Raw genomic sequence first — 13,115 nt, forward strand, 5'->3', positions numbered from 1 at the left:
TCCAAGCGAGGAAGTGTCATGTTATTTCCCCCTCTCTTCTGGGCTTTTATGAGAAAACCAAATGATTCATAGGAGATTTGTAATTCACATGCACCATCCATTCTATCCTGGTGTCTAAAAGTAGAAAGACACCCCCCTCTCTCCTTCAGTCAATAAACCTCTCTCGTTCACACTACTTCGTCGAGTCTGGTGTTTCTCTGGCTGCCAATTGTATGGCCGTCTGTGTGAGATGGTGCTTACAATATTGCACATGCATCACATAGCGGGAAGCGACCGGAGCTCTGTCAGGAAAACAGGTGACCATATCCCGCTCTCTCTCCTCCGTGTCATCATTACCTGTCTGCCACACAACTGCATCATTAGAGCGGATGCATTTTCCATTCCTTCATTCTTTAGTGGTGCCTCCCTTATACAGGTGTAATGTCTGTGCTCTTTCCAGTATCTTACTTAATAAATAGGTGGTTGAAGGCAGCAATATCAGTTTGACCAAAATGTGAAACTTTAGATCTTAAAATCAGACCCAAATTACCTTCACAAAGGTTTGTACATCACATGTCAAACTGAATTTTACAGGGCTTGCTGTGGCTTATAGTAGGAGTAAAGTGTTGCTCATTGGGTTTTCCAATTTAATGTATTTATATAAAAGATTTGCTCCTCACATGCCGGAGCGTATTTGCGCACAATACCCTACCATTTTCATTCAAATGAGGCAAACCTAAGTGGAGGCTTTCCAGTTCTGCAGTGCTGTTAACTTGCCTGATTGGGATTTTTTTTCCACAACCATTTAGGGTTACAAAAAAAAACTTTAATTGAAATGAATATCTGGAGTCAATTTATGTCTGCCTGTAAATAAGAATAAATAATTTAAGACCGTATACCTTTCAATCATCAAAATATGAATCAGGTTATAGACACTAGAAAAACAGTTAGAGGTCCAAAAGATATTAACATTTTGCAAACATCGGTATTTAATAATTTCTAATCACATATTTACAAAATAGTGATATTATTAAATAAATTCCTTTAGTAGGAAGTTAAATGTAAAAGATTATCTTTCTCTATTTCCAGGGTTTTGATTCGCGAGCTGAAGCACCTGGAGAACCTCAGCCAATCCCCACTCACCTCTCACATCACTAGCAGTCTTCAGGGACTCTCCACAATCCACGCCTATGGAAGAGGGCACGACTTCCTCCAAAGGTGAGTTTAATGATGCCTGTCAGAGATGGAGATCATTAAACTTATTTAATCTCTCGTAGTTTTTCAGTTTACTCCTCAGTTAGTAAATACACCAAACCTTATACCAGAAATCTTCCTCTCTGCAAGCATGGCAGGATGGAGTTATTCTTGCTTTTTCTCTGGTTGATATGGGTTTATCTCTCTTTTTCCAGATATCAGGAATTACTCGACAACAGCCAGGCCTCCAACTACCTCTTCAGCTGCGCAATGCGTTGGCTGGCTGTCCGCCTGGACCTCGTCAGCATCTTTCTTATCACTGGTGTAGCCCTTTGCATTGTCTTCATGCACAATCAGATACCTCCAGCCTATGCAGGCCTCGCCATATCGTACGCAGTGCAGGTTTGTAAAAAAACACATGTAGTAACACAGACACTGGCAGCCCAAGTAGTCCTGAAAGGTTGAAAAGAGGGTAGTCTGAGGCTGCAGACAGGATTATAAATGTGACGCTCACCCGGTAAAGCATACGCTTTCCTTGGCAGTGGCTCAGGTTTGAATCTGACCGGCAGGCCTTTGCTGCATGTCATCCCCGCTCTCTCTCTCACCCCTTTCCTGTCATTCTACAGCTGCTCTAATAAAAATAGGCAATAAAAAGCCCTAAAAAAGAAGAAATGTGGCAAAGTAAAGCCCCTTTTGTTTTATACAGCTGCTATAAAAGTGCCCTTTATAGTATTACAGCATTTAGCTAAACATTAACTTAGAATACCATTTGTTTAGCATTCAAAAGTGGCTGTTGTTCAGCAGAAGTTACACACTGTAGTCTCACTTTAAAAAAAACATCATGTTATTTACATATTTAGCCTCCCTCATTTTCTTTTTGGAGGGGGATGCATGAAAGTACTGTAAAGCCTGTCTTAGAATATATTATGTGTCCAATCTATGGTTTTATTATTATTATTTTTTGGCCATTTTAGGCCTTTATTGACAGGACAGCTGAAGAAATGAAAGGGGAGAGAGAGGGGGAATGACATGCAGCAAAGGGCCACAGGTTGGAGTCGAACCCAGGTCCGCTGCGTCGAGGAGTAAACCTCTATATATGGGCGCCCGCTCTACCAACTGAGCTATCCGGGCGCCCTTATTGTTATTTTTTAAATGCTCAGTGATTTAGTGTATGTAACTAAGGCATGTAAGTCATGACAGCCATGGCAGAGAATTGTCAAGCAGCCATATCAGCCAATCTGTTTATTTGGCTGTAATTCTTTTGATTGTTTTACTGTTCATTCATTTAAGGGGAGCAGCACATGGTAAATACCACGTGTTTCATAGTAATTGTTGCAACAGTGTTAACCTTCCACCTCTCTCTGCTTTTCTTTTACCTCCAGCTGACCGGCTTGTTACAGTTTACCACACGGCTGCTCACAGAGACTGAAGCTCGGTTTACATCAGTTGAGAGGATCAATCATTATATAAAGGTAAGAGCATTGATTAACACAGTGAGGAAGGTGGATTATGTGGCACTCAGGCACATTGTACATGATCAAATAGACTTGGACGCTTTCTAGAATCCCCCCATCAAACGCAGACCAGCCCAGCAGCTTAATGTATGGGCAGTTGGCACGTCCAGACGTGTTTGTGTTTTTTGTGTGCGTATGGTTGTGTATGTGTGATAAACACAGCACGAAGCAGATAGAAACCCAGTGTGAGGTCTTAACACACTCCAGCTCACATGACAGGGCTTGTTTCACACAACAGCCATCAAACTGCAAAGATACGAATATCAACTCAACTTTTTCTTTTCTTTTCAAAGAAAAGCTCATAGAGAGAAAATCACTACGAATCAGTCAGGGGGCTTGCACCTCCACAGAGATTTAGAGATTTATACCAGATACCATCTCCGCTCCTTATTTCAGTCTCTAGAGAGTGAAGCACCCCGTCAAAGTCCTAAGGCAGATGCTCCTGCCCCCTCTTGGCCTCAGCAAGGAAACATCACCTTCCAGGATGTGGAGATGCGTTATCGTGATGATCTGCCACTTGTGCTTAAAAATCTGTCCTTCACCATTCTGCCTGAAGAGTCCATCGGCATTGTTGGGCGCACAGGTTCAGGTACAAGTGACCCATTTCTGTTCCCCAGCCAGCAGCATTTTCACCTTGTTTTCACATCTTTTTTTTTTTTAACGAATACACACATTTCTTCATGCAGTATCTTTTCTGTACATGTTTGCAGGAAAGTCCTCTCTGGGTGTAGCTATGTTCAGACTTGTGGAGCTGACTGGAGGCTTGATTATCATTGACGGAACCAATATTGCACAGATTGGTCTGGATGACCTGCGGAGCAAGCTAGCCATCATTCCTCAAGAGCCGGTGCTCTTCATCGGGACAGTCAGGTATTCCGAATGATAATTAGGATACACTTTATTTGAAGTTTTCTGCATAAGAGTGACGTGACACTGTCATGAACGTGTCATAAAACATTATAAACAAGTCATAAACGTTTATGACATAACGCTTTTTTAGTAAGTGTCATTCGGTTTTGTCATGACAAGTTATGGTTATGGTTGTGGTTATGGTTAGGGTCCATGTGTCATGACTGTCTTATGTAGAAAACTTCAAGCAAAGTGTTACCGATAATTACTTACCAAGCTTTGTAACTTATGCATTGTTCCAGCTTTACAAAATGTAAAAAAAAAAAAACTGAGCAGAGGGAATGAATGAGAAACAAATAGCCCTCAACCATTTAACCACTGCTCTAATGGAAAATCCCCCAGTGTCTAGTGGTGCAACAATGTGGTCAAACTGGGTCAGCAGTCTTTACATATGTATAACACTTCCTTCCCATAAAATGGATACTCAACAGTGAAGTGCCTTTAGTCAACCTGCCTGTTTAAAGCTCCAATATATGTTTTTTTACATAAAAACTGAGCATAATTGCACATCTGTATCTGTGATACGTGGTACGTTTAAACACATACCTATATCCCCCTACTTGCCTTGAAATGGTTTTCTAAAGATGTTTAATTCTGGTGCCAAATATTATATAGACTCTGTGTCTATCAGTGTGAATGTAAAGCCGCACCAGAAGGACATCATAACAGAAACAAAAATGGTGCAAGGCAGTAAGAAGTGAAAGAACAGATACGCTAAATTTGACAGGCAAGACTGTTTCAAAAACCAAAACATCAGCATTCATTTTATTTAAAAAAGAGCAAACAGTTGCTTTATGGATGCTGATTACCTCCGCCTCAAATGAAAATTGACTTTTGTCAGCTGAGGGGAAGGAGTGTAGTATATGCAGTTTACTATATTATACCTCTTCTCTTAATATGAAATTGGCATAATGTTTAATCCAATTAATGAAAATCACAAATATGTCTTTTTTCCCACTAGGACCAATTTAGACCCGTGGGATCAACACTCTGACTCCCAGATATGGGAAGCTCTTGAGAAGACACATATAAAAGAGATGGTAAGTGACAAGATGGTTCAACACCTTAACACATTATGCCAAATGATGCATTACTTGAATAGAATAAGCCCCCAACATTCATCCTTAAACCTCTGCACACCCCTTTGGCTTTCTTCAGATCAGCCAGCTGCCTCATTCGCTCCACTCAGAGGTGACAGAGAATGGAGAGAACTTCTCAGTGGGAGAACGACAGCTACTCTGTGTGGCCAGAGCTCTGCTGCGCAACAGCAAGGTGCTGATTGTATAATACTGCTAGTTCACATTTACATGTGGAACATTGTTTGACATGGATAAGGATACCAGCTCAAGTAAGAGATTCTCCTCAGTTTTATTAAAAAGAAAACACAACCTCCCAATATCGTAGAATTGTCAATGTGCATGTTTCCCTGCATGAGATAACACTGTCATCTAGTGGTACGCATCAGAACTGCATCTCAGCATGAATTCTGCACAAGCAGCATACAGTATGTGATGTTTTTTCTAATTTTGTGTTAATACTATTATATAATGCTACATTTATACAGCAAACACAGGCACCATTACCATGTCTTTAATGTAATCTCCGGTTTGTTGTTTCTGTCTCAACTTCTTTGTTGTTATCTCTGTAACTATTTGCTGTTTTTTTTTTTTTTTAGATTCTTATATTGGACGAGGCAACAGCAGCCATCGACAATGAGACAGATTGCCTCATCCAGAAGACCATTCGTTCTGCGTTTGGCAGCTGCACCACCCTCATCATTGCCCATCGTCTCAACACAGTGATGAGCTGCAGCAGGGTCATGGTTCTGGACAACGGCCAGGTGTGTATACAGTAAAGGCCACATGACTGATTGCATGATTGCACCATACGGCCCCTTGGTTGAAACTCATTCCCAAGTTGAAAGACCCCTGATTAACTGTGTGAATTGCTCCCTTTGAGGTGATGGATTGGATATTTTACTTAGATGGTCTTGTGTTCAAGCTGACATTTGATGCAAGTAGTGAACATGGAATGCACACAAATGATTACGAGCTTCAGTGTGTATCTGGGCCTTACCTCTCTATCAAAGGATCCATCCGTGTGTAGAGTTTAGAGGAAAACATGATGGATGCATCGGGATTGACAAGATTCATGGTGTGAATAACCCTTAATTTGTGACCGTGAAACCTTTCTCATTCCGGGTGCCAGAAAAAAGGCAGGTTCTCCACAGACATTAATGAAGTTGAATTATTTTGTTATTATTAGGTTGTCCTCAATGGTGCGCAGCTTAATATGCTATGGTGTTAACTATGTAGCCATGACAGCTTTTGAATCAAACTTTTCATTTGTTGTATATCATCTCCGATCTTGTCTGACTGTTGTATAAGATATCCAATACAGCAGAAAAAATGTCTAATAGTTTGAGTCACATCAACAGCGTCAACATTTCAGTGTAAAGTTCCTTTAAGAGATCCATTAGCATTAGTTACAGAAACTTGTGTCAATCACCAAAGCGTAACAAAGCTGCCTGAGGTCAGTATTTTTCAGACATTAAAATTCTTTTCATACGCTTTAAATAACTTGGGTTGCAATATTCTTCTGATTTTTGTTATCTCTACAAAGTTAATGGAAGGATTAAGTTGAACCTCTGATTGCTGGTACTGATCACTGTTTTATTCTTTTCATTCTCATAGATTTTGGAGTTTGACAGTCCCGCTGCCTTGCTGGCAGATGAAAACTCAAGATTTAGAGCCCTGATAGAAGCATCAGAAAACCAAAGTAGATAAAAGACTGTGGAGCTGAACTTTGGATGTGAGCGCTGACGCCTCAAAATATTCAGTGGAATACCTGAAGTGCACAAAAAAAACACAATGGACTCAGTCCTGCCTTAGTGTGAAAGTGATGTGTTAAAAAATACAGGGGCTATTGTGATGGCTGATCCTTGTAGCAATGTCTGTTTATTTCCAAACCAAAGACCCAGGGACCACATTTGTGAAGGACACATCAAATCTCACTATGCAAAGGGAGACATAACAGACTCCTGCTCTTTGCTGAGTTATTTGGTACTGAAACAGAGCATTGACTCTGACAATAGCACTTTATAACTGATGTGGACATGTGGGGCTTCTTTTTTCTCTTGAGGCCAGCTGATCAGTGAGACTACAAATTAGTTTTAGTAATTTTATTTCCATAACTAAGACCTCAGAGTGCAGGAATTTACTGTTAAGAATGTATTACTTTTATGTATGATTATTCAATACAGTATACCTTACAGTATACCTTAAAAAAATCACCTATTAATCTATTTTCATTATGCACTTTCCAGAACATGCTAAAATATTTCAATGATTTTCTTTTTATGTTATATGCATCTAGTTTGATGTTATAATGCAGTCATTTCAGTGAATCATTGCAGATGCAATATGTGCCTAGAGCTGTAAACATTTTCAGATCATACTGTATAATGGAGTTAGCCATGTAAGTATGCTTTTTTGCAAACTGCATGCAAGTACCGTGTTCTTGAATGAGCCGAAGTTTCCTCTAAATCCAAATGCTGGAGTTTAAAATCTGCACATTTTATACAGATGGTAATGTATTTTTATCTTTTTTTTACCCGCAAGGTAATTCTGGTGTTGAGCAAAGTACGTTATGCAGTTGCAATTAGGTTTTAAACCATGGTACAGTATGTAATGTGCAACAAAGCTGAAACTGATCAGCATAAGATGTGTCTTCAAATGTGTTTTTGCAAAAGTTGGGGATTGTAAACTTCTGCCTTATAATCAAGTTTGTGCTGAACAATCATGAAGAGTGCAATATATTTCTATTGCATTGATACATTTTCAGGATTGCCTTTGTACACTTGAGATTGTAATCTTTATTTTAAATGTTTGACTTTTGTTATTAAGGTACTTGTTTTTCAATGAATAAATACAAAAATATATTTAATATGCTGATGTCCAGTCTTAGCTATTGTACATATTAAAGGGGAACTCTGTACACATCAAAGACAGTACAGGTCTCGAAAATGTACTACTGCATATGTTAAAAAAAATAGTATAAAGCCTTTTGTGGCTTAAGACACGTACAGTAAGGAGCTGCACACACACTTGTTCCACAGCTGACAATGTGCTAGCTCATTATGATCACTGTCACTGTGTGGAAATTGGTCAGCTGTTAACAAGGTAGGAAAATTGTTGGAATTCTTGAAGCTGCACATGAGTGAAAGGAAGGGAATACTATATTTATTTATTTAATAACAAAACTTCAAGGACTACACAACACAGAGTTACACTGTATGTGTGTGAGAGAGAGATAAACAAACAACAGGACCTCAGTCAATACTTATCCTACTCAGGCCCCCTACTGATTAATATTACAGTCAGCAGCTCAAAGCCTTTGTATTCCTTGTCCAGGGTTTACCTCCTTGCAGTGGCGATTTAAGACCTTTTTTAAGGGGGCTCATCTCAGCCCCCTTGACAATTATAATAATTAAAAACAAATTAATATTTTTTTTATAATAAAAAAAAAAATCAATTTTAGTGCTTGAAGTGAGAGTTTGCGAACTTGTCTGTTAGTGACAGAGGGCAAACAATTACAGGTTCAAAGAAACAGGTTTAATATCCTGTGTCGCTGTCACCAATGCTATGCACCTGTAACACAGTCAAGGAAATTTTGATTTATTTATTATTATTTCATTTGATTCTGGTAGTCCATAAAGGGACTTTCATAGTTTTTTCAAATAGTTCAATATTTTGCATTTATCCTCTGTTATAATAATAAATACATATATTCATTGTTATCCAGTGAAATTACTGATTTAGCAGGGGGGTTAACACTTTTGCAAGGCACTGTATCCGTGTCACATTCTCATTAGGGGCTGAGCCCCCCTAAAGCTCTGATCCTAGAATCGCCCCTGCCTCCTTGATCTCACATGCTACACAACAAGACATAATCGTATCTACTTGCAGATACCTGCTTTCTATACTGTATGTTCAAGGATGTGTGCGTGTACAGTATGCATGTGTTGGTTTGTTTGTGAGAATACACAATGTTAATAGTTTTTTGCTGCTTCTTTGTCATTCTACCTGTCTTTCTCTGAGTTTGAACAAATAAGAATAACAATTACAAGAAGACATTACAGATTGGAGACATCTGTTTATTCTTTCCTGGGAAAAACGCTGGAAACCAGTTAAGCCTCGGTTCCTTCCACTCTCTTTAACACAAATGTCTACAGTTTTCCTTTGCTAAAACACCTTTTGCTGTATGGTATTTTAATTAAACACATTAATTTAGGAATAGGCACCATACCTAAATATTAAAGCTACTGAGACTAAATGTACAGATGAAAGTTTGTATATAAAAAGTGTATGTATAACCTACATATACACATACTTATGCATACACATATACGTACACACACATGCTCTATGAGGATTGTAAACAGTAACAAAAGTGCAAATGGTGCTGGAATAAGAATTATATTATAATTAGTATTATTATAACAGGTTGCTTATATATCCAGAGTAGGCTATATTGTTGATGTTTACGATTGTATGATATATAATTTAGTTGAAAGCTGGATGCAATTCAATGTTACAGGAGCACATTTTTTGTAAACATTACATCATGTATTAATTAATGTCTACAAAATGTTGTGTTACAGAAATCATTACAACTCAAAAAGCAAGTGCGTTATGTTTTCTTCATTACCTTTATTTTGAAATTCGGGGATGAAGCCTCACCGGAAGTGTGTTTCGTTGTTGTAGCTCGGTTAGGCAGGCTGCTGGGGAGGAGGAAAGCTCTGGCTGTGATGCCGCTGGATGATGGCTGCTTTCGGGATCCTAAGTTACGAACACCGGCCTTTAAAGCGGCCCCGACTCGGCCCTCCGGACGTTTATCCACAAGATCCAAAGCAGAAAGAGGTCAGATTTTACGATGTGCAAACTGAAAGTCCAGGAATAATGTTTTGTGGAAGAAAATTTTAAGCCAAGAAGCTGTTCAAGCTCACATAAGCTAGCCTGTTTAGCAAGCCCTCTAACGTTAGACGATTTGGGCCTAGCAATAACAATGAACAGCACCTAGTTGTCAGCTTACTTGCAAAACAACCGGTTCGTTAGACACCAGAGTTTGCTAAGCTAGCTAGCTCATCGGCTTGTGGATGAGCTAGCTTTGATATAAACTGCAACCAATATTTGACGTTGGCTTTGTGATGGAAAAACAAAATGCGTTTGCGTTTTAGATTGTGCGGGGCTGGTAATTGTTTGTTCGCTTGATGTTTTGATCCAACGAGTTAACATTAGCTAAACCTGCACAGCTAATCTTCAAGACCTGCAAGCTATAACGTTACATTCATTTAAGATAAATTAAGATTTAAGTTTTAAGATTGGACTTTGGCCTAGCTGGGTAGTGCTGTTAGATCCTGATCTATTATTAACCTAGGATGATCTATTGGTGTACCACAATCAGAATGAGATTAATTACCAAAATAACATGCGTGGAATTTGCCATGGTGTGTGTGTGCATACAATACACATGAAAATGGAGAAAAAACAATAGTGCAAAGTACCCCAACAGCTAAGCACATAAATATATAAACTTAAAATATTACAATTAAAAATATGTAAGACACTGTAACACCTATATACAATATAACTGTTTTAAGGCTGTACGGTTTTGTGCAAGGTGTAAAAAATAATAATCTGGATGTGCAAAAGTTCACAGTGTATATATAACATCCGCAATGGTCAGGGATAATAGTCCAGTATGTGTGTAAATGTACCGTGTAGCCTAGTTACTGTGTTACTAGTTACAGTTAAGAGTCTGGAGAGTACACTCTGTAGATGGAAAACTGACTGCTTTACCTCTGGGGTATAATTGCTACTGCAAAATATCTAATAAATACTTGCGATTAACAATATAATTGTCTCTTACAGTCAAATTTAAAAAATATTTATTTATTACTTTTTCAAACAAATTAAAGTTTTGAATGATACCTCTTTTGATTATATCACTGTTATGTGACCCAGGTAATAGTAATACATATTATATACTAATAGTAATAAATAATGAAAGCAACACAGGTACACAGCCTATGAAGGAAACCACGCCTCTATATTATCATAAAACATTGTATTTTTTTTCTTAATGAACATAAAATTGACATTAAAACATGTATCACTATCAATAAAAACCAATGCATTGATCATTAACAAAAAACAGATTAAATTAAATTAGGAGTACAAAAAATAGTCACTTTTAGCAAAACTGTGGCAAAATAGTCATCACTGCTTCTTTAGTTACGTTTTTTAAACTGTATCCCCCCTTGTCATTATTGTTGCTATGAACATGTATAGGGACATGTGCCAACAACCAACAAAAAGCATAGCTTTAGCTCTACAGTCTGACCAATAATCAGTTATATAATTACAATTTAGTATATCCAAACAAAATCAACAAATAGCATCAACAATTATGTTAATTTATTTTCCTGGTGTCAGCAAACCCAAATAAGCCCAGATGCTGATTTTCTGAAAATACCACTAGCTGGTTTGGGATCAGAAAATATGAGATATTTAGATTGACACTAGCAACTTTGCATGAATGCTTTTAATTATCTATACATTTGCACTGTAAAATGTTTGTTTCAGGATGAGTTGACTGCACTGAATGTGAAACAAGGATTCAATAACCAACCAGCTGTGTCTGGTGATGAACATGGCAGTGCCAAAAATGTCAACTTCAACCCTGCGAAGGTAAATGACTCTTGGCACTTTAGCTCAGGTTCTACCCTGTATGCTACTTGTTGTATTTTTGTGTGATTGATTTGGCAATCACACATGTTTCCCTCAATGCTTTACAGATCAGTTCAAACTTTAGCAGCATCATTGCAGAGAAGCTGCGTTACAACACGTTTCCAGACACAGGGAAACGTAAGCCGCAGGTCAACCAGAAGGATAATTTCTGGCTTGTCACAGCAAGGTCACAGAGCTCCATCAATAATTGGTTCACGGATTTAGCGGGGACTAAACCTCTGACACAGCTTGCTAAAAAGGTAAGACCCTGCCGAGAGTCTCTAAAAGAGTCTATACATGATGTTTTCTTTATGTTGGTTTAACTGGCAGTATAATGGCTGGAGAAGACATCTACTTTGTACTACATTGGCTTCACCCGCTGCACTGTGCTTGGGTTAGCCGTTTAATCAGTGTGATTCTTTTGACATCAGTCTTGTGCATGTTTTTTTTTCCTGCTGATTTCCACTATTTACAGTTGGAAAGGATTGATTTTTAGGCTGACCAAAACATTTTTCACCCATGTCCACAAGAAAGGAAATGGATTCCCCATTCCAAGCATTTGGTTTGTTAAAGTAAAATCAATCCTAGCCTTCAGCTGTATGATTGATTACCAATACTGATACGATATAAATACTAAAGAAAATAAGATGTTTGGTTTTGTCTGTCATGAGGTAATTAAGTGGCTGTCAAAATAAGATTTATTCTATAATAATGTGAACGTTAACATTGTGTTGAACGTTAGCATGTTGAATTCACAGCTAAGTGTTAGCATGTTACCATTCCAAATGCTACCATGCTATCCTGCTAATGTTACAAGGCTAAGCTACATACAGTTGAGCCTGACAAAGTACATCTCAGACTGAGGAAAGTAGCTTTTCAACGTGTAATGAGCATTAATACAGCCTCACAGGGCCGCTAACGTTGCTATGTACTTCACGTTTTTTTGAAAGCTGATATTGCCCGATACTCATAGAATGCAGATATATCAGTGCATGTTTTGCGTCATCAGCTTACAAATTTAGCTTTACTTATTGTTGTCTGGCAAGGTCCGATAGCTGTTTACTGCCAGGACCACCTGGGCAGAAGTATTGTAGCTAACTGATGTGTATATCACCGCTCAGAGAAATTTACGTGTCAGTTCTGTAAAAGCCAAGAAGAGAGCGAGTGGCCATGGTGATAAAACAGTCCCCAAACAGTGCAGAACGCTCTTGGACAATTCAATTGAACATCACTAAACAAGAACGGTTTAGAAAAGGTAAGTAAATGCAGTGTTTTTTATTTCCTTGTTAAAACAACCCAACTGATGCTTCTGTTTTAAACACAGCTGTTGTTTGTCTTGTTTGGGTTTATTGATCCAAAACACAATGAATGCCATTGTTTGTTAGGGGAAACAGGTTTTATTGCTGTGTGTTAATTTTTTTAAACTTGGAAATCTATTATTTATAGATTGTCTGGTGAGGTGCTTTTTTATTCTCTAATAACAAATTGGTTCCTCTTGGGGTGCTCTTACAAGTGGCAGCAAATAGGTCTTGAATTTTAAATACATCAGGTTAAATCGAAGATGAGCGTTCTATTTATAAATGTGTAAAAGCCCTTTGTCTTTTACAATTACACTGTAGTTTATGTATGTGTATTCCTGCTTGCATTGGTACATACATACTCCATTGTTTTGTCTACTACAATGAACAATGTTTTCTAACTGTGTTTATTAATGACTTTGACGCATCAC

At 38.2% G+C, this 13,115-nt stretch overlaps 2 protein-coding genes across 7 annotated transcripts in view; both read left to right on the plus strand.

Annotated features, from left to right (window-relative positions):
• wu:fb13g09 (multidrug resistance-associated protein 5) overlaps positions 1-7,543 on the plus strand; it is a 45,962-nt gene extending 38,419 nt beyond the window's left edge. For 3 of the 4 annotated variants that reach the window (XM_036001442.1, XM_036001445.1, XM_031303343.2), the window contains 9 exons: positions 1,069-1,197; positions 1,389-1,575; positions 2,556-2,645; positions 3,084-3,276; positions 3,398-3,557; positions 4,558-4,636; positions 4,755-4,868; positions 5,272-5,436; positions 6,290-7,543. In XM_036001442.1, coding sequence (XP_035857335.1) covers positions 1,069-1,197; positions 1,389-1,575; positions 2,556-2,645; positions 3,084-3,276; positions 3,398-3,557; positions 4,558-4,636; positions 4,755-4,868; positions 5,272-5,436; positions 6,290-6,382 — 1,210 coding nt within the window. In that variant the 3' untranslated portion in view covers positions 6,383-7,543. Of the gene's footprint in view, positions 1-1,068; positions 1,198-1,388; positions 1,576-2,555; positions 2,646-3,083; positions 3,277-3,397; positions 3,558-4,557; positions 4,637-4,754; positions 4,945-5,271; positions 5,437-6,289 lie in introns of those variants that run through there. The other variant, XR_004897412.1, reaches the window with a different exon arrangement.
• Positions 7,544-9,331: 1,788 nt separating this feature from the next.
• The window catches only part of med12 (mediator complex subunit 12), a 33,304-nt gene continuing 29,520 nt past the window's right edge, over positions 9,332-13,115 (plus strand). For 2 of the 3 annotated variants that reach the window (XM_031302816.2, XM_031302817.2), the window contains exons 1-3: positions 9,332-9,517; positions 11,243-11,347; positions 11,455-11,646. In XM_031302816.2, the coding sequence (XP_031158676.2) occupies positions 9,416-9,517; positions 11,243-11,347; positions 11,455-11,646 (399 nt within the window). In that variant the 5' untranslated portion in view covers positions 9,332-9,415. The remainder of the gene's footprint in view (positions 9,518-11,242; positions 11,348-11,454; positions 11,647-13,115) is intronic. The other variant, XM_031302818.2, reaches the window with a different exon arrangement.

This window comes from Sander lucioperca, chromosome 1 (assembly GCF_008315115.2).
Source record: "Sander lucioperca isolate FBNREF2018 chromosome 1, SLUC_FBN_1.2, whole genome shotgun sequence".
NCBI lineage: Eukaryota > Metazoa > Chordata > Actinopteri > Perciformes > Percidae > Sander > Sander lucioperca.